Below are 22,891 nucleotides of genomic sequence, written 5' to 3' on the forward strand. Positions count from 1 at the left end.
ATGCTTCAAATTCACCCAAACTATGCTCAATCGTTTGTGCTCAGTTTGTGCTGGTTTGTGCTGTAAAAAGTTTTGTTTGTGCTGCTTCGGTTTTTTAGATATTAAAATAATATAATGCGGTCATTCTGAGGTCACTCAGCCCCCCCACATGCTCCAAATTCACCCAAAATAGTCTCATTCGTTTGTGCTGGTTTGTGCCGGTAAAATTTTCGTTTGTGCTGCGGTGGGTTTTAAAATATCAGAAATTGAATTATAGACGATGACGTCACCAGCCCCCCCACATGCTCCAAATTCACCCAAAATAGTCTCGTTCGTTTGTGCTTCGTTTGTGCTGGTTTGTGCCGGTACAATTTTCGTTTGTGCTGCATCAGCCTTTAAAATATTAGACACTGAATGAACATGAGTCTGGCAAATAAACTGAATTGAATTGTTGCCAAGTCCGAGGTTTTTCCGCGGTCTTCGGCTACTTTTAAGTTGTTGCCACGGGTAAAAAGTTTGCGTAAGTACGTAAGATTCCCACCCCCGTAAGTACCAACGCTCCAACACCCCTAAACATCCCTCAGACTCACACACCCAGTGGAGAACTCGGCCCGATGGAGAAGAGCCGATGGACTTTTTGGGCTACCACCTGTCCTTCTCTCCCCGTCCGCGAAGGACAGAGCGAGGAACAGCAGCAGCCGAGAGAAACGAGACGGAGAGGAGGAGCTGATGGAGATGTTCAGGGAGGAGGATGTGAAGTTTCAGAGAGACAGAGGAGAGGAGATCACAGGAGAGCAGGGGGAGAATGGACAGATAGTTTTCTCTTCTCGGTAGAGAAATAAACTTTTGTTTGTGTAAATTAAAATTTGTAAATGAAACAATCGTATACATTATTTTTATGTTATAATTTGTAAATGAAACAAAAATAATTTATGTGCATTGTTTATTTTTTTGTATTGCAAGGTATAGGCTAACTTGTAAATGTAATAGGCCTATACATTTTTAAATGTACAAGTTTAAATGTACAAAAATGTATAGGCCTAGAACAATTTATTTTGTAGTAAATGTACAAATTAATTGACATGACTAAAGTAAATATACAGAATAATTTCTTTATTACATTTACAAGTTTTTACTTGTACAATGTACAAATGTACAAACTTTTTACAACTATTTACAAGATAAGTTTAGAAAATAACAGGACAGATGTTGCCCATCTCTGATCTAGAAGACATATTTCTAGTGTTTCTATTATACTGTTCATATTTTTTTTATTTAACAATATCTAATATCAAAATCTAATACCGGTAAACAAAATCAGATTGATAACATGCAATCAATCAATACATAAATAAATTAATGAAGAAGTGTCTCACGGTTAGAATGGGGAAATGGTTGTTTTTTTTGTTTTGTTTTTTACATAAATATAAATAATATTAGACTTATTTTTACAGATATGTATCCTTTATACTATAGTTTAAATTTAGTGTGTTTTCTGGCTCATAAGAAAGAAAAGGATGTTGAATAAATGACAGTTTCATTATAGTTCTTTCAAAATTATTTTGTTACCTTGAAAAATGTTGATGCCTTTATTGAGAAGTTGCAGACTCATAATCTTATGACAATGGAAATGTTATATCATTTGATAGTACTGAATATAAACATCAGCAGCTTGATAACATACCAAAACAATTAATACACCTGTCAGAAAATGGGGTTAAAAATGGGAAAATTTAGATTTTTTTTTTATTATTTATTTAAAATAGTATTTTATTTTCATATACTAATAAAATATTACTTTTTATATTAAGAGTTTATACTAAAATGTATGTTCTATGTTGTTTTCCGTCCAATAATCAGTCTATGTTTAGTTATTTTAAGTAACAATTGCTAATGAACTTTAACGGTTATATATTTAACGGTTTTAACAAACTTTATCGGTCATTATACACATAAACAAATGTTCCCTGAATCTTTGTGTAAAATAGTGGTTATTTTATTCTGTAATTTTTCATAATGATGAACTCATGTTAACAGAATGAGACACATATAGTTATCAGGGACACATAAACAAACTTCAGCTGTTTAGAAGTAAACAAACACAAGTTAGTGACACACAGAAACAGGTTTGTCGCACACACTGAGATGTACACACCTGGAAAAGCGTTTCCAGACATGATGTAATCATCAGATTCACACTGAGAGTGTGTTTGTCGACGGACTCGCGCTGATTCTAGAGGGTTTGTTGTTCTTTAGTTCAGATCTGTGTGTCCAGCCTGTGGATCAGCCTCGCGCTGCGCAGAAGCGGAAGATCAAACGTCATCAGTGAGAGGTTGAGTGGAGATTTGGCGCCTCCTGCCGGACACTCAGAGAAACACTCACACAGGTTCATAAAGTGTCAGAAACAGATAATAAAGGGACCTAAAACAATAGCATTCTGCATTCTTGTATGTTTTTGTTTCATTTTCATCTGCATTTAATGTAATTACGTTCAATCCACTGTATTGAATAAAATCTGAATCATGTCCTCGCCCTCATGCCGTTCTGTGAGTTTCTTCTGTTGCACACAACATTGAACTTTCCCTGTGTGGACACAAATCACTGAGACATTCCTCAGAATATCGTTTGTGTGATTTAAGAGTAATAGGCTACTACACGCACTTGAAGTCCCAGCATTATTAATCTATCAGCACGCGGCAGGGGCGTTGCTAGACCCCTTTTACTGAGCACGCCCATAACTCGAGCTGGGGAGGATGACGCGCAAACGAAAGTGAAAGAAAGTCTAAATAAACTTGGACAACAGCTCGACTCCTGGTGGTGAGTTTACATGTCCTGCAACGAGTGTTATACAGACGTGTTGATTCATTGATAAGTCATTAAACATTAGCCTATATTGAGATTATAAACAAACATATATCGAGGTTGTTTTATGTTTTGAATGTATTTGTTGTTGTTTTAGGAAGTATTTTCCTGCGCTGTGATCTTTCTGCGGTCTGATACAGTAATGGCGACGGGCTCTGAAACTCCTCCTGGTAAGAGAGTCAATCCAGGATTTATCAACGCAAATTAATCGAGCTCCTAATGTAATATTTCCAACTGATTTCTCAAAATCATCCACTTTTTCCGGGCAAGAGCAATCCAAAATGCGCCAGAAAATGTTTATATAGCCTATATATAAAGGTTTGATCAGTATGACAAGTGTGAAAGGGGAACAAGGCAACTCTGCAGCTGTAGGCCGTATATTTCACAACACTGTAGTAAAAAAAATCTCACTTGCGGCCCCTCCTGCCCCTTTCTACCGCTGCTCATGTGCATTTGTTATTATGGGAGCCGGCCAACTTTATCATGTGGAGCTATGTTTACCGAGGTGGGTAATCATACACAGTATCATATGGCTTGTGTGTTTATGTTGAATTGCCATAAAGCAGTTCGTGTTTCTCGCTCGTTCTTGCTTCTCACGAGACTTCCTATTTCCATTTAAAAAAAATAAAATTTGATATCAAGTTCTTGACACATTTCTTTTACACATTTTCACATTTGGTAAGTATAACTTGAAACAACAATAATTTGAAAAAAAAAGACAAAAAAAGAAAAGAAAAAAGATAAAGGGCATCACAAACATATATTAAATTCATTTAGCAGAGATACAGATCTTCGGGCTTTTTGATTTTTTAAAAACTTTACAGACTCAAAATACATTTTAAAGGCTGCTTTAAAATGAGCAAAGTTGGGTTTTGAGTTACTCCATTTAGTTTGATGAATATGAAATTTTCCTAATAATAGAAACAAATCGTTAACATACATTTTTCTTTTAGAAAAGTCAAATTCATTTGTATGAAGTAAGACAGATGACAAATTTAAGACTAGGGTGCAGTTCATTTTTAACACCTAGAAATTGAGACATCTCATACCAAAAGATTGAAGAACAGGGACAAAACAAGTGCACAATAGACTCTCTTTCACAATTACAAAAACAGCAATTATAATCAATATCTAGATGAAAACGCTCTAATGTGTCTTTCACAGGATATATTCTGTGAGCAATTTTAAAAGACACTTCTTTGGTTTTATTTGATACACAAAACCGACTAAGAACTCCACAAACATTTTCCCACTCAAATGAGGGAAACATATTAACCCAAACAGATTTAGATGGAGGAGAAGAGATACTGACAAAAAGAGATCTAATCAATTGGTTACTGCATTTATCATTAATTAAATCAAGTTTATCTAAAAACAAATGTTTGGAGACTTTACTTGCAGTGTTACCCCTAGAGCCCTGATTTCTGAATAGAGATAACATTTTGGCAGAAATAGAATTCATGACAATACAATATTCTTTAACAGAAATATGACACTTAAATTTCAGACATAGTTCAGTAATACTCAAAAACTGACCATCAGAATTCAATAACTGACTAATAGTATATCAGACTCAAACCAATGTCTTAAAAATAATGTTTTTCTTTGGTGTGTAATATACTTATTATTCCAAATAAAAAAGGAGTGAGGAGAGAAGTTATGTTTAAAAGCCAAACACCACGTCAAAAAGACTTGCTTGTGAAAATTAGATAAATTAAGAGGTATTTTGTTGATATCAAAACTGCATCTAAGGAAAAAATTTATACCACCAAGTTGATTAATTATATGGTTAGGGAAAATATTCCACATAGAGCAATTATTTTTAATAAAACATTTTAGCCATTTAAACAACATTCAAACCCTGATCATATGGATTGCATAAAATATTTTTCTTTAAATAATGAGGTTTTTTTTTCCCAAACAAAATCAAATAACAACTTGTCAAACTCTTTGTTAAATGTCTTGGGTACAAATAGAGCTTGGGAGATATACGCAGATCTTGACAAACCTTCAGATTTAGACAATAAGACACGACCATAAACGGATAAATCTCTGCAACTGAGAGTCAAACTTTCTTTTTGTACTGTTGATAATTGGATTAAAGTTAAGAGAAGCACGATATGATTCATCTTTGCAAAGTTTTACACCAAGATATGTGACGACCACCTTGACAGGGATTTCATCAATTTCTTCGAGGTTAACACTCCTAAGTGGAAAAATCTCACATGTGCTTATATTAAGGTTGAGACTTTAGAGAAATTATTTATGGTACGAATTGCTTTTCTAACCTCTGCAGCATTTTTTAAAAATAGTGTTGTCATCAGCTAGCTGAGATATTTTTAATTCATTCCCAAAAACGTTAATACCTTGAAAGAAATTCATATTTACATAGCAAGAAAGAACCTGTGTGACGAGCAAAGAAACGGTGAGATTGGGCAGCCTTGTCTGATGCCCCTGGAAAGAAAAAATCTACCAGAAGTCCCATTAACCATTTTAACAGAGCTGTGACATTCGGTGTACAGGGTTGTAATTGACCTATCGCCGGCCCCTCCCCCAAAACGGCCATTGTCCAATCACACATCATAGCAACCGTTACTATGTGAGCAGGTCCGACAAACTTTGACTCCAAGCAAGATGGTGAAGCGGTGCGCCCACGGCGTTTGTAAATCGGACACTAGATACCCCGAGAGATTGTCTGGAGGAGTTGTGTTCTTTCCATTCCCAAAGCCGAAAACACAACGTGAGCGGTGCCTACAATAACAGTGTGTCGAAAGCATAAATACGTCTGCTGGCTGTGGTATCGATGGCTACTTAAAGATTTTTTTGTTTGTTTTTCTGATCTGAAAAACTATCCTATCTGTAACTCAAAAAACATAATATTGTCTGAACCGCGAGTTTTATGATCCGTTGCCCCACTAATAAATATTATGGTAAGTGCATTATGAAAGACAATCAAGGAAAGTTATTTAGATGCAAATTAAGGCTATGTCTGGTTAAACAGTTATTGTGTGATTTCGTTTATTGTGCTTTGTCAACTTGAAGCATGAATTTGAGAAAGAAAATCATTTTTGGAAGAAAATGCACCACATAGGCTACTTTTGTCAATGATATAACGTTATAACGTTAGCTAAAATATTGTAAAAGCTTTCAGTTCACCCTGCCTAATTGTAGTTGAAAAGTCAAATTAAGCTTGATTAATGATATACTGTGACTGATAAAATAAACTACAGCATCTAGAATATAACGTTAACTCCCATGTGTTTTGAAATTTTAGTCATAGTGTTATGCGAAAAAACACACATAAGAAATTATTGCTGACAGCACTTTTTTTTTCAGAGACAGTTTTTTCTTTCACACAAAAACACAACAGTGAGTGTCTTTCAATGCTTTTAAACACTTGTTTCCTTGTTCTTTGTCATATCACAATGATGTGTATGAACACCGGTAAGCATATGCCTCGATAGAGACGTAGATAGTAGTCGTGTCTCCTTCATTGCGTATTTTTATATTTTGAATATATCCCTCCACTGCATACTGTAACCCCTTTTGCCTCGATCTGGAGGATATCGCGGAGGTACTGCTCCAAAAAAGGTCACTGACACGCACGGATATACCTCTTCCCGTCATGGCAATCTGTAGCGCTGGTCGTGTTTGACCATTTGTTTGTCGGACGTAGCAACAGTAACTAAGGGGGGCGGGGCTCGGCGAAAGGCTAATTGCCTTTCTAAAGAAATTCCCAAATTTAAAGTATTCTAATGTTGCAAACATGAATTTGTGTTCTACTGTATTGAACGCTTTATTAAAATCAACAAATAGTATTAGATTGTCATCATTGAGAAGGTGACTATAATCAATAAAATCAAGAATAAGATGGATATTATTACAGATATGCCTCCCTTCCATGAAGTCAGACTGAGATTGATCAATTAAGGAGTCCAATCCTAATTTCAGCCTGCTAGCAAAAATAAGAGAAAACAGTTTGGCATCAGTGTTCAATAAATTTATGGGTCTCCACCCATCTAGAGATAAGGTATCCTTAATTTATTTGCCTTTGGTATTAAGGTAACTACCCCCTGTCTGAGAGATGGAGGTAAAATCCCATTATTTATAGATTCATTAAACATAGCTAAAATAAACGGGGAAAGAGCATCTCTGAAAGTTTTGAAAAAAAAAATCGTAAGCCCATCATTTCCAGGAGATTTGTTGTCCTTGAGTTTCTTAATATTGTCGATAATTTCTGTAATACTAAGCTCTTTCTTACAAATGCTGCCAAATTCATCATTAACAAAAGTACTAGTATTATCCAATTTTTCTAAAAAGGACTCCATTAAGGAGTACTGTATTTCAGAGCTAGAATACAAAGTTTTATAATATTCTGCTATATGTTTTGAAATTGTAGATAAATAATCTGTGACAGAATTATTTGTTATATGTTAATTTAAATTCTCTTGTAATTTTATGAGATTTTGAGCTTGTTCCTCTGTTAAATCTGTTTTATCACACAGGGCACCAAACTCTTGGATGATGGCTTGCATTTTGGCCCGTTTATTTTTGGCAATTGTTTTACTCATTTTAATGGCTAAACTCCTCACTTTATATTTCATAAAATCCCACAGCAACCCATATTGGTTAGTAATTACACCCTGTTTATAGTATTTATCAATTATTTTTAAGACTTCACATTTAAATTCATCATTTAATAATAAATAATTGTTTAATATCCAGTATCCACTTCTGCTCAGGTTCTTTATATTGTCATTAGTGATGATAAAAATGTGAATAGATTTATGGTCAGTAAAAGCTGCAGGATAAATTGTAACGTTGTCTATCAATGATGTCAACTCCTCTGATATTAACCATAAATCTATTCGAGACTGCAAAGACAAATCATTATTTTGCCATGTATGCATGAGTTTTCGGGGTTTCATTTTCCGCCAGATATCAACAAGACCTAAATTATTGCCTAACCCAGAGATAATCTTGCTGCTATCATCTTTTACACCTTTGGGAGGCCATCTATCTATGTTACTCTCTGGGACTACATTAAAATCACCCCCAAGAATACATTTTGCATTCATGTATTTAGTTGATAGTTCTATAATTCGGTTTTCTAATTCATGGAGTAAAATCAAATTTGTAGATTTGCAATTAGTACTATAAATATTAGCAATTATATATTGCTTATGAGAGTCCTCTAAAATGATTATTAGCCACCTTCCATTATTATTACTCTCATTATGAAGAATTTTGCCCTTGAAATTCCCTCTGAGAATGTTTTCACTCCTTTCTCTCTTCTGCTGCTTGTTTTGGGTCTCTAAAAGAATAAATTCATCAGATCTCCATTTTTCCATCTTTTGGTCGAATCTGGATCCCATCCACATACGCCTTCGCTCCCACAAAGTAGGCCGACTTTCCAGCTTTCCTGGCGCTCCACCTCTGGCCACAGCTGCTGTCTCGCTGCTCGATCAGCGGGCGTCAAATCTTCCTTGAATTGCAACTTGTTAGTCTTCAAGCACTCGCTGGTTTTAGCTGCCCTCCAGAGAATATCTTTCTCAGATCGTGAAATGAATCGAATGATCACAGGCCTGGCTCGCTGGTTCTCACTGTTGATCTTGCCCAGTCGATGAGCCACATCAACTGTGCTCGTGTTGAATTCTGGAACGACCGCACGACACACCTCCTTGACTCCTTCCATAACGCTCCGCATCGGACAACCTCTCTTCTAACATCGCATTTTTCTGTTCATAAGCTTAATATTTCTGCTTGAGAACGTCCATTTCGATGCCAAAGCCGCCCACTTCGTTGTATATGCAGTCTACTTTCTCCCGCAGATCTTCGACGAGCACAGCATTTTCAGACACCTTTGATTCAATTCTGTCCGATCTCTCGTTTATTAAATTATATAAATCAATCAAGGAAAACTCTTTTTTTTTCTTACTCTTGTGGCTACTCATGTCAGGTTTAGAGATGAGTCAGACAGGTGAGTAAAATAAACAGTAGTTTTATTTTGAACAGAAGCACGGAACCATCAGATGTTGTAATGAGTTGATAAATGAACTTAGCTGGAGAAATAACAGAATGCCTTTTTCAGATGGAAGGTAGACCAGGCTGGTGAACGGAGGATGAAGGAGATCAGCGGTGATGGCAGATGGTAAACAGGAACACAGACTGAAGATGAGTATCGCAGGCAAGTAGAACAGGTAAGTCTTGGGAGTGAGTCTGCAAGTCTTGGTATAGACGAGACCAGACAGTGAACTGAAGGTGAAGTGGTGTTATATAGGATACTGATGATGATGAGATGCAGGTGAGGTGAATCAGTAATCAGGGGAGAGTGAACGACTGGGCGGAGTGTGCAGATCTGGTGAAACCCTGACAGTACCCCCCCTCCATGGGCGGCTCCTGACGACTGGGTGGATCTGGATGATCGGTGTGAAACTGGGTGAGGAGTCCTGGACCTAAGATGGATCACGTGGAACCCATGAACGTTCCTCAGGACCATAGTCCTCCCAGTCGATGAGGTATTCAATCCGGGGACCTCGTCACCATGAGTCCAGGATGGTGTGAACTCGGTAGATGGACTCTTCTTCGACTAGGTTGGGAGGAGGAGGTACGTCGGCAACACCAGGATCTGTGGGAGGAGAGGTGACAGGATCAGTATGAGGTTTTAAGAGTGACACATGGAAGGAAGGTGAAATTCTGTATTGAGGTGGTAAATTGAGTCTGTAGGTGACCTCGTTGAGCTGCCTCTGCACGGTGAAAGGGCCAATATCGAGGACTCAGCTTACGGCAAGGCAGGCAGAGGCGGATGTACCGGGTTGAGAGTCAAACCTTGTGTCCAGGTTGGTACTGCGGGGTCGAAGTACGGCGATGGTCGGCTTGAATCTTGTGCCTCCGCACTGCCTGCTGGAGGTGCACATGAGCCGAGTCCCATACCCGCTCGCTCTGCTCGAACCAATAGGCCAGCAGCCATGTCACCCTGTAGCCCAAGACTGGTTGCCCACTGAAGCTAAGCAGGGCTGAGCCTGGTTAGTACCTGGATGGGAAACCTCCTGAGAAAACCAGGTTGCTGCTGTAAGAGGTGTGAGTGAGGCCAGCAGGGGGTGCTCACCCTGTGGTCTGTGTGGTTCCTAACACCCCAGTATAGTGACGGGGACACAATACTGTCAAATGAGTACCGTCCTTCGGATGAGACGTTAAATCGAAAGAGTAGGGGTGTAACCCCGGCATCCTGGCCAAATTTGCCCATCATGCCCTCTGTCCATCATGGCCTCCTATTCATCCCCATATACTGATTGGCTTCATCACTGTCTCCTCTCCACCAGTAAGCTGGTGTGTGGTGGGCGTTCTGGCGCAATATGGCTGCCGTCGCATTATCCAGGTGGATGCTGCACATTGGTGGTGGTTGAGGAGATCTGCCATTCTATGTAAAGTGCTTTGAGTGTCGAGAAAAGCGCTATATAAATATAATGAATTATTATTATTATTATTATTATTAATGGTTGACAGCTGGAACCTCAGAGGGCTCACCTGACCAGGGAAACAGCGGCGGTTGATATCCCAAGATGCACTGGAAGGGGGTGAGCCCTGTGGTGGATTGACGGAGTGAATTCTGTGCGTATTCGGCCCAGGGGAGGAATTGGCTCCAGCTTTCTTGGTTCTGGTGGCAATATGATCTCAGGTATCTCCCGAACTCCTGGATCTTGCGCTCAGTCTGGCCATTAGTTTGAGGGTGGTAACCTGAGGATAGGCTTATGGTGACTCCCAGGAGTCTAAAAAAGGCTTGCCACACTCTGGATATAAACTGGGGACCACGATCAGACACTATGTCTTCAGGAATACCGAAGTTTCGGAACACATTCTGGAATAAAGCCTCTGCGGCTTCGAAGGCAGTGGGCAGTCTGGGTAGTGGAATCAACTTGCAGGCTTTTGAGAAATGGTCAACAATGACGAAGATGCAGGTGTGATTTCTTGACTTGGGAAGGTCGGTCATGAAATCAATCCCAGTGTGTGACCATGGTCGATGTGGAATAGGGAGTGGAACCAGTTTGCCTTCTGGGAGCTTGCTCGGGGTATTGGTAACGGCGCAGACTGAGCAACCCTTAACGTACCGGGAGATATCCTGAGGCATGGAGGGCCACCAGTATTGTTGACGTAGGAGCGAGAGGGTACACCTGCTACCTGGGTGTCCAGAGCCCGGAGAGGTGTGAGCAGAGTCCAAGAGGTGGTACGTAGAGGAGCCCTTCTGGACCTTCCGGCGGAGCAGGTTTGGTAAGATTTTCTTGTGAGATTTGCTCGTCGATCTTCCAAGTAATGGGACTGACTATCATGGCTGGAGGGAGAATGGGTTCCGGATGGGTTTCTTCAGGAGAAGGATGATGAAGACGAGAAAGTGCATCAGCTTTAGCGTTCTTGATGCCTGGGCAATATGTGATGGTGAAATTGAAGCGGGTGAAGAACAACGGCCAACGAGCCTGGCGTGGATTCAGTCTTTTAGCCTCTCTGAGATATTCTAAGTTGCGGTGGTCGTGATAACTTCAAACTTATGGTTTGCTCCCTCCAGCCAATGTCTCCATTCTTCTAAGGCAAGCTTAATGGCGAGCAGTTCTCTATTACCAATGTCGTAGTTCTGCTCCGCCAAGGATAGCTTCTTAGAATAGAAGGCACATGGATTGAGTTTAGGAGGATCACACAGCCACTGGGATAGGACCGCTCCGACCCCAGTAGAGCCCCAGTAGATTCAGATGAGCCAGGATCGGAGCGGCCTGAAAAGCTTCTTTTAGCTGCTGAAAGGATTTGGAGGCTTCTGGGGTGAAGGACAGAGACTTGGGCCGGCCTTTGAGGGTGGAAGTCAGAGGTGAGCTGATGAGGCTGTAATTATTGATGAATCTTCTGTAGAAGTTGGTGAATCATAGGAAACGTTGAAGTTCTTTGACTGAAGAAGGTTGAAGCCATTTCCGGATGGTGTCTACCTTCCTCTGGTCCATCTGGATACCATGTTGGTCGATGATGTGGTGTGGAACTCACACTTCTCCAGTTTGAGGTAAAGTTGGTGAGCTCGAAGTTCCTCAAGGACCTGCGTGATGTGGTGTCGATGTTCAGAGAGGTCTCGGGAGTAAATGAGGATGTCATCGATGTATACCACCACAAATCGATTGAGGAATTCTCGAAATACCTCAGCCCTGGAATACTGCTGGAGCGTTGGACAGGCCAAAGGGCATAACCCGGTATTCGTAGTGCCCAGAGGGTTTGATGAAGGCCGTCTTCCATTCATCACCTCGACGGATGCAGATCAGATTGTAGGCACTACGCAGGTCCAACTTGGGGAAGATACGAGCTCCTCTGAGTTGTTCAACAGCAGCCAGGACCAGAGGAAGGGGATAACTGAACTTAACTGTCTGTGAATTGAGATGACGGTAGTCGATGCACGGCCTCAAGCTTCTTCTTGGCAACAAAAAAGAAGCTTGAAGCGGCAGGGGAAGAAGATGGATGGATGAACTGTTGTTGCAGGGCTTCCTCAATATACTCCTCTATGACCACTCTCAATGGTGGTGGAGTTGATCGCAATAGTTTTTCAATAAGAGTTTCTTCTGTTGATGCATTGTTTGACGAACAATTTCTGGAAAGGCTTTAAGCCATTCTCAAAACAGTAATCACTCCACTGATGAATTTTAGCACTAGCTCAAGGAAGATGAAGTTGTCAATAAGGGCTTTCGCTGAAACAGAATGGTGGGGAGCCATTACTATGGCATCAGTTATTGTTAAGGGGGTAATAGAAGGAGGCAGCTGTGGACATGGTGGTCGAACTAGACACACTGGTAAGAGATGCCCTTCTGCCCTAAGGATCCTTCGTTGATACTCTGCATTCGACAGGTGGAAGGTATCGATTTGCATGGTTTTAGGTGCTGGAGGGGCAACAGATGGTGAGGGAAACGGAGGATGCAGAGCGGGCTGATCGAGCGTTCAGGCAGTGAGTCACTTGGAGATCCCGATAGAACGTTGAATGAAACTCTCAAGTCCTATGACATCTTCATAGATAGCGATCTGTTGACGGTTGTTGGAATTAAGACCTTGACAGTAGGCTGTGATCAAAGCGCTTTTGTTCCAACGGCTGACGTCAGCTAGTGTAACAAATTGGAGTTCATAGTCGGGATCCACCAACAATGCATTGTGGAATGGACTCAACCGATGTCAGTAATCCAACGCTAGATCCATCTGCAAGTTCACTCTCTGTGCATGATCAACTCTACCGTTTACGTCGAGTGGATCTCCCTTGACGTAAACGGTAGAGTTGATTATGCACAGAGCGTGAACTTGCAGTTTGACCAAAGTGGGTGGTGAAAGCAGTCAGCTATTCGCGTCCCAGATTGATTTTGCCCACTGTAAAGCCTGTCCTGTCTGCAGGGAAATGATATATGCAATTTTCACTCGTTCATTGTGGAAGAGTTGGGGCTGCATCTCGAAGAATAGCGTGCATTGCAACAGAAACCTCCTCCTCCTCGCCTGAGTAAGTCGCCAGTTGTGCCATGGGACTGGCAGATGCAGAGGGTGAAAAAGTGGTGACGGGTGGTTGAAATGATTGATGGAGTGCTTGAACCAGTTCAGCAAATGGATACAGCGATGGATTATTGACATCGCTTGAATCCAAAAAGAAGAGTGCAACACAAAGGTAACTTCCACAAAGGTTGTTTATTCCAGATAAGAGCAGGAAACAAGTGATGTAAGCAGGTGAGTGACTGAGTTAAATGATATGTTTACATTTGTCTGCACCTACAAATATAAAAACTGTTGTTCACATGATCAGTGTTTGCTACTGGATGGCTGAAGATTAAAGATGGGATCGTGACAGGTAGGTAGTTGGATGAGTAGTTTGGGTAGGAACAACAAGACCAGACAAAGCTGAACTGAGAAGTGACTGTTTATATGGTGAGTCCTTGATGAGCTGGTGCTGGTGTTGCTGATCAGAATTCTGGTGATTGGAAACGAGTGGGTGTAGCGGAGATGTCTGGTGCTGAGGATGTGACTGACTCTGTGACACTTGTTACGGTCCCTAATATAAATGTCTAGGAGTCAAGGGACACATAACATAAGAGATGGACAACGACTAGCGTGTTCCAAATAAAGTATTTATTACAACACAAATGACTCACAAAAGTAGCCAGAAATGAGAGACGGGGAACTCAGCAACAGAGGAAAAAGAAAGACACCCCAAATAATAAAGTCAAGCTGGGACTCCCCGCTCCTAACTAAAGTTACAAACTAAGAATAAAAATGAAACATGATGAAATGGCGTTGAAAAAGCTGGCTGACAAGAGCCCGTCTCCTTCCGCTTTATAGCCTGACTTCCCCAGCTCTACCAATAGGAAACTAATGAAGACAGAAATTACAACATTACTACTAATAATCATTTGAGGACTCTGGGACGGGGCGTTTGCGAGACACGCGTAACACACAGTCATACTAATTACACAGGTAAATCATGATTATTGGTGGGTTTTCACTGCAAATCAACAACAAAACAACGTTTTTTGACAAAAGCCGCAGCAAATTCTGTCAGTTTGGGCCATAAAAATCATACATTGACAATACACTTGACATTATATTTATATTCATACTCTATATTATCTGTCTTTTTCAGAGATGTCCAGTGGTCCAGATGATCCAGTGATCCGGGTTCTTCTGATGGGCAGGAAGGGTTCTGGGAAAAGCTCATCTGGAAACACTATACTGGGAGAAAGAAAGTTTAAAGTTAAGCAGCAGCATGAAGCTAAAGTGTGTGATGAAGTAACTCAGATCGGAGAGAAGCAGGTGTGTGTGATTGATTGTCCAGATCTGCTGGATCCAGATCTGAATAAAGAGAAGCTGGAGAAGATGAAGGATCAGCTGGTCTCTCGATGTTCATCAGGACTCGGTGCAGTTCTGCTCACCGTTCCTCTAGAGAAACCTGTGGAAAACGAGGAGGAGATCCTGGATTTTATTAAGCGTTTATTAGGTCCTGCAGTTCAGAAGTACATCATGATTCTGTTCACATGTGGAGATGAACTGGAGGATCTGGATCAGACCATTGATGAATATCTATTAGATCATGAGGATCTCCAGCGACTGGTGACTGAATGTGGAGGAAACTTTCACTGTTTCAATAACAGGAGTAAATCAGGCGGTCAGAAACGAGAACTACTGCAGAAGATTGAAGGTGTGATGATGAAGAATGATGGGAAATATATCATGGAACAGATGAAGAGGAGCAACAGCAAGGACACTGAAATCAATTGTAAGTTGTTCTGTTGATGTGAATTATTTTAATAATACATTATAATTTTGGCCACACAGGGCTGTACATGATCTTTGTTTTTGCACATAGCACTGATGCTGCAGAGGTTGACAGTTTTGTAGCACTGGTCACAACAGTAATTTCTTAACTTCTGTCAGGAAATCTGGTGCATCCACTGCGAGAATAAAAAGTACCTTAAGAAATGTGGTTTTGTCTACAGGTTATAGCATCACAAAATCTGAGTCTGAGAATGTGAACAGCTCCAAGTAGAACCTCACGTGTTGTCATCTTATAATTACAGTAATAATTACAAGTATTGCATTCAGATCGGCACATTCTTAAAGGGACAATATGTATCTTTTTAAGTATTTTATTATCTAAAATCAATATTTTTATTCATAAATATGCCCTCAATGGTGTACAAATACCTATGCCAATGATCAGACTAATCCTCGTAAACGAAGAATTTATTATCTTTATATACATGGGACGGGTAGGTCAACGGAGGCTTCCATGTAGTTCCGCCATCTTGAAAAACTATAATAGCAGAGAGGGACAAAAAGTACTAAGCCAACGCGTTTCCACAACGCATTTCGTTCAGAGCCAGCGTCACGTGACTGAAGTCAGCAGAAGCGGAGAAGCGGAGCAGTGAGAGGCGCTTGTCACTGCACCGGCAAGTTTAAAAGGCTGCACTGCACGGTTATTTATACACCGTTCATTCATACATATGCTGAGTCACAGGATAAGGAGTCCTCGTCGTCGAAAAAGTCCAAAATAGACCGTAAAAGGAAACGTGACCGGAGATTACAAAAACAAGGGTTAATGTCGGGATAGCTAATGCAGGAGAAAGCTTTCAAAAGAGATGTTGAAGTTGCCTGCTTTCTTCTCGACAGGTAAGTCAATGTTACGGTCTTAATTACAAGCTTCTTTTTCATTGCTTGGTTGTGAACTTTATTATATAGACAGTAGAACATTTATAGTTATATCTATTTATCTATTCTATTCATAGTAAGTTAAACAGGCTCTTTGATGATTAGCAGCTAACGTTATTGAGTAAAGTAACGTTAGAGAAGGCACGGATGATGATGATATCTAACAATGCACGTAACGTTACTTCAAAAATATATAACAAATAAAGGCGGCATTACTACTAACTACCATAGTTAATGTTTTTCACAGTCAGTAATTTATACGATAACATTCTTTTTTTCGTTGATTCAAGTTTCAGTTTGTTTTAAATAACAAACCTGTTCACCCGAAGGAAAACTCGAAGTGCTATTATAAGACATCCTGTCATAGCTTTTTGGTACATAATGGCTACTGTAGATGCAACGCGCATTTGGAAAAGTGAGGCGCTGGAGAGCATTATTCATTTGAATGCAAAATACAATTTCACCACTAGATGGGAGAAATTCCTACTTACAGTCCCTTTAATAAAAACAATAATAGTTTGAATTTGCGGTATTTCTAAATATACTGAGTAACAAAATTGGTTTTAGATATTCAGTAACACTGATGTGGCCCAGACAGAAAATGAGTTTGACACCCCTGGGTTATGTCAACCTGTTTATTAAATTTAACAATATTTGTTGGGCTCTTGTTAGTTAAAGGGGTCATAAAATGGAGGATTAAAATGTTTTGGGAGGGTTTCACGTGTAATAATTATTTCATATGCAAAGCTGTTAGTGTAACGGATGTGGAAAGACACACTCACACGTGGGCTTCTTTGTGCTTGCCTTTATCTTTTTGAAAATAAAATGGCACTTTGGCTGAAGATAAATTACTGCAGACATTCAAGACCACAGCAGCGACACTCGAATCTGCTGCCATACAGCCAAACTCGTATGATTCATATTAAACATATAACAGTATACATGAAAACTGTAACAATATCTCTGTAATTAATAGTACAGTGTACTCATACAGGACAACAATTTGTCTTCGATAACAGGAAAACATCAATTGTTAAAATTTATAACTAAATAAACACAAAATCAACATACCTTTTTGAAAATAAAATGGCACAAATCACTTTGGCTGAAGATGAATTACTGCAGACATTCAAGACCACAGCAGCGACACTCGAATCTGCTGCCATACAGCCAAACTCATATGATTCATATTAAACATATAACAGTATATATGAAAACTGTAACAATATCCCTGTAATTAATAGTACAGTGTACTCATACAGGACAATAATTTGTCTACGATAACAGGAAAACATCAATTGTTAACATTTATAACTAAATAAACATGAAAGCAACATACCTTTTTGAAAATAAAATGGCACAAATCACTTTGGCTGAAGATAAATTACTGCAGACATTCAAGACTAGAAATATAGAAATTACACATTCACTCAACTCATAATACAAATAATTGTCAGAATGTTAAGACAGACAATAGCCGCTCGAAATGAACTCGTTCACACTCGTGTGACGCATGTGGAAATTCAGTATATTATATAACAACCTCAACAATCGTGTTAAAGCATTAAATGGATTAGGGCAATTCCGCGCAAAACTGTCACATCCATAACGCCAACTAAATACCATGGCATTGTGTTGGCGTTATGGATGTGACAGTTTTGCGTGGAATTGCCCATTAAATATACGTTCAAATACATGTATGAAAGAAATTGCATCGAAAATATACACTTTAAACATATTAGAGATGCACCGATTACAATTTTCTAGGCCGATTCCGATTTCCGATTTTTCATTAAGTTTGACCTGCCGATACCGATTTTGGCCGATTCCGATTGTTCCGACCAATAGCGTTTTAAGGGAAGACGTTTTAAACTGCTTTAATATTGCCAGTAGGCGTATTTTAAAAGCTATTTTAATTTATGAAAACCAGGCAGGGAGCATACTGTAGAGCACGAATGGCAACGTTGTGACTAGCTTCTGATTGATGGCATTTTCTATTTTTCCTCACCTCATAGTTACAACGCGGACTGTTGAGCAGACGTGTCTCAAGCCTAGTGATCCAACGCTGGATATTCTTATAGGTTACGTCCGTGGATCACGGCTGAACGCGTCTTCTCCGCACTCATTTATAAACAAACATTTTTTTTTTCGCCTATCGTGCGTCTACTCCACACCCGTACCACTAAAAAGACGGATTATATCCAAGACTTAAGCCATAAATTAGTATTAATATTGATAGCATCACTGGTAGCGTCGTTGCTAACTTAACTTACTGTCCATCTGTTAAAATGGCGAATATATCAGATGTAAGTAGTCTACCTTTTGGTGCAGGTGAAGATACATTTGAGCTACACACGTTGCAGTCTGAGCTGGAAGCTGTTGAGAAACAGATCCACGACCTTTTAGTGTGAAAAGCCGAGCTGATAGACCGGCGGTTAGCTCTTGAAACATCACGCGCCGATGAACACAAATCAGTGATCAACGTTACTAACCCGCTGACTCCGACCTCGTCTACTCCGTGCGTTACTCAGCATCGGTCACGAGCGTCGAGGCCGCGATCAGCTATGGTCTCGTTTACGCCGGCTCCAACATGCCACCACGAAGCCTGGATATTTCCGCAGCGGAAGACGCGAGTCAGGTCTAGACCAAGAAAACTCTCTCCGACCCTCCCGGTTTTCGAGATATCCACACAAAACCGCTTCTCCCCTCTTCGCGAAACAGAACGCGATGCTGTGATCATCGGTGATTCCATCGTTCGACACGTACAAGCTACGTTAAATAAAAGTAAGGTGCATAGTCACTGCTTTCCTGGTGCTCGTGTTTCTGAAATCGCTGCTCACGTTCCCGAGATTCTGAACGAGCGCGTCGGAACTGTGGTCCTGCACGCGGGAGGGGCCGACATCAGGCTGCGCCAGACAGAGGTTCTGAAGAAAGACTTCAGGAATCTGATCGATACGGTACGCAGCACATCGCCTGATATAACGATCATTGTGTCAGGACCAAGCGGCAACCTCCCCGTCTCTCTCTTGAAACCAACACGGAAGTGAGTTAAACTGCAATTCATTAACTGGCCGCTTGGCCTGGCTGCAGAAGTGAGTCAAATCTGTATCTCCCTCATGTTAAAATTACCAACTTTACAGCAGAAAAAAACATGTTTACAGCCTGGTTCTCTCTGTGGCTTTGGTCTATACAGCTAATTTTGCCCTTCATAACAACTGTGAGGGGGGTGAATTTTTTTATAACTCATCCGTTTAGTTGATTAATATTTAAATTTAAGGGTGTGGCCACTTGAGTGACAGGTGGGTTGCCGCTGATGTCAATGCTAGCCGTTTGTCTGCTGTTACTAGCCGTCACTTCACCTCAGCAAATGTTAGCTGCAGAACTTGCCTTCTCTGCAGTGTTTTGTGCTTTTTTTCGGGATTATTTCATACAATTTAATACTTGGGTACAAAGCCCACGTCTTTGGATTCAGTCGTTGTCGTCGAGTATCGTTTGAGAGAACAACCAGCGCTGTATTTCAGTTGTTTTCCTCTGTGAACATGCACAAATGGATGTCTGACAATTTCGTTGCTTTTTGGGGTTTTCAAATTTAAAACGTCAATAAAGGCTCGTTCGTTCTGCTCTCACGGAACAGATGGATTATAATATGCTTATGTACCGTCAGATGAAATCATGCAGGCGTCGGCGCTTTCTCCGTCCGTGCAATAAATGCACATCCATGAATGAGCGCGGATTTTCTAGCGCATTTACTTGCACTTCAAAGGCAATATATCTATGGTTTAACGGTTTAACCCATTTGAGAGGCGGCCAAAATCAGAATTTAAAATGGACTGAAGAAGCTCTCTACGAACTTGAGCGATGCCGCGCTGACGGACCATGAAAGAGTGACTGACATGTATGCACATAAATCACTGTCACACACAAACACTCTCGAAGTAATACACAGTCTCACTTGTAGCCATGTATTTTAACTATTATAATATTTCGAAGGGCAAAAACAGGAACTTTTAATTGGCTTTACATCATCAGCTAACTCGATCACGTCGAGCTAGGTGATTTCAGATAGCCAGGCTCATATCTATGGCCAGGCTCCTCAGCTCCACTCACGCCCCGCCTGTTTGCCTATTTTCTGTTATCCGGGAGTGACGTAAGGCCAAGATGGCGACGGACGGCTCCGCCCACTTTAGGCTTCAAAAATGCTCTTCAGAAACCTACGGGTGACGTCACGGACACTACGTCCATATTTTTTTACAGTCTATGGTCAGGACCGCTTCCCACGTACCGACTAGGTCATGAAAAGTTTAGTAGATTATTCGCGCTAAATGAATGGTTAATATCATGGTGCAATGAGCAGAAACTGCTCTTTGTAAATAATTGGAATCTGTTTTGGGAGCGTCCTAGGCTTTACCGTGCTGATGGCTTACACCCAAGCAGATTCGGATCGGATCTTCTGTCAGATAACATCTCCAAAATGTTAAATACCTTTTGACTAGTAACCAAAAGTTCAAATCATAGTCTCTGCTGCACAGTGTCTATTCAAATCATAGTGTCTATTCCTCGTTTAGTGAGATCAAATAATAAATCTACTGCAGGATCTAGAAAAAATCTAATTGTTATTAAACCAGAAAATGTTGCTATTAGTAACCAAAAACAATTTCTAAAGCTAGGTCTTCTAAACATTAGATCACTCACACCTAAGGCAGTTATTGTAAATGAAATAGTCACGGATAATAGCTTCGATGTACTTTGCCTTACTGAAACTTGGCTTAAACCTAATAATTATTTCGGTCTAAATGAGTCTACTCCAGCAGGATACTCCTATAAGCACGAGCCCCGTCTGATTGGTCGTGGCGGCGGTGTTGCAGCGGTCTATAGAGATATTCTCAATGTTACTCAGAAAACGGGTTATAAGTTTATTTCGTTTGAAATACTTGTACTAAATGTTACTCTCTTAGATGTTAGAAAAAAATCCATATTATCTCTAGCCTTGGCTACCGTATATAGACCGCCTGGGCCTTACGCTGATTTCCTAAAAGAGTTTGCAGATTTTCTCTCAGATCTATTGGTCAATGTAGATAAAGCATTAATTGTTGGAGATTTTAACATACACGTAGATAATCCAAATGATGCGTTAGGGGCTGCGTTTATAGATTTATTAAATTCCTTTGGGGTCAAACAAAACGTCACCGGACCAACTCATCGTCTTAATCATACACTCGATTTAATTATATCATATGGAACCGATCCAACCGATATAGATATCATTCCACAAAGTGATGATGTCACTGACCATTACTTGGTAACTTGCATATTACGTACTGCTGTAATATGTCATGCGGCGCCGCGTTTTCGACCAGGCAGAACAATCCTTCCATCCACCATAGATAATTTCTCGAGTTGCTTGTCTGATCTGTCTCAGCTGCTGCCTGAACCCAAACAAACAGATGAACTAGAAGAACTAACTAGCACTATGAGCACCATTCTCTCTAGAACATTGGATGTTGTTGCACCCGTTAGATTAAAAAAGGTTACAGAGAAAATTAAAGCACCATGGTACAACAATACTATGCATGTTCTAAAGAGAGAAACCCGTAATTTAGAGCGTAAATGGAAACAAACTAATTTAGAGGTCTTTAGAATCGCGTGGAAAGACAGTATGTCACGTTATAAAAAGGCCCTAAAAGCGGCCAGGGCTGAGCATCTCCGCAAACTAATAGAAAACAACCAAAACAATCCTAGGTTTTTATTTAACACCGTGGCTAGACTAACAAATAAACAGACGTCACCCGAACAAAATATCCCGTTACAGTTTAGTAGTAATGATTTCATTAACTTATTCACTGAGAAAATAGAAAACATCAGAACCACAATTGTAAACGTTCAATCCTCAATCGCGCCTTATAATTCAGCCTCAATTTTCCCCCCGCAAGAACAATTACAGTGCTTTACAACTATAGAACAAAAAGAGTTAAATAAACTTATCACTTCATCTAAAACAACAACATGTTTATTAGATCCTATACCAACTAAACTACTGAAGGAAGTGTTACCTGTAGTGGAAGAGCCTCTCCTCAATATTATTAACTCGTCTTTATCTTTAGGTCATGTTCCAAGAACATTTAAACTGGCAGTTATAAAACCTCTCATTAAGAAACCACAATTAGATCATAATAATCTAGCAAATTATAGACCCATTTCAAATCTACCTTTTATGTCTAAAATACTAGAAAAAGTTGTGTCCACTCAACTGGGCTCTTTCTTGCAAGAAAATGATATCTATGAAAAGTTTCAGTCTGGATTCAGGCCGCATCATAGCACTGAAACTGCGCTCGTTAAAATCACAAATGATTTACTCTTAGCTTCTGACCAAGGCTGTATCTCAATACTAGTTTTACTTGATCTAAGTGCTGCGTTCGATACTATAGATCATACAATACTCTTAGATCGACTACAAAATTATACTGGTGTTCAAGGACAAGCATTAAGCTGGTTTAGATCATACTTATCTGACCGCTACCATTTTGTCTATTTAAATGGAGAAAAATCGATCATAACTCCAGTAAACTATGGAGTGCCGCAGGGATCTGTGTTAGGCCCTCTGTTATTCTCAATATATATGATGCCACTTGGAAATATTATAAGGAAACATGGAATTAGTTTCCATTGTTATGCTGATGACACTCAAATATATATTTCATCACGGCCGGATGAAAACGCTAATTTATCCAAATTGACAGAGTGTGTTAAAGATATAAAAGATTGGATGACGCGTAATTTTCTTTTATTAAATCCAGACAAGACAGAGGTAATACTTATCGGTTCAAAAAACCGCCCACAGAACCTCTCACAA

General features: G+C 40.0%; 1 protein-coding gene across 1 annotated transcript in view; it reads left to right on the plus strand.

The window, feature by feature from the left end:
• The first annotated feature begins 2,741 nt into the window (after positions 1-2,741).
• The window catches only part of LOC311095031 (GTPase IMAP family member 8-like), a 39,860-nt gene continuing 19,710 nt past the window's right edge, over positions 2,742-22,891 (plus strand). Inside the window, exons 1-3 of the mRNA XM_084133319.1 lie at positions 2,742-2,796; positions 2,939-3,011; positions 14,477-15,109. Coding sequence (XP_083989445.1) covers positions 2,984-3,011; positions 14,477-15,109 — 661 coding nt within the window. The 5' untranslated portion in view covers positions 2,742-2,796; positions 2,939-2,983. The remainder of the gene's footprint in view (positions 2,797-2,938; positions 3,012-14,476; positions 15,110-22,891) is intronic.

Source organism: Abramis brama (assembly GCF_963993115.1).
Source record: "Abramis brama genome assembly, chromosome: 1".
Lineage (NCBI taxonomy): Eukaryota > Metazoa > Chordata > Actinopteri > Cypriniformes > Leuciscidae > Abramis > Abramis brama.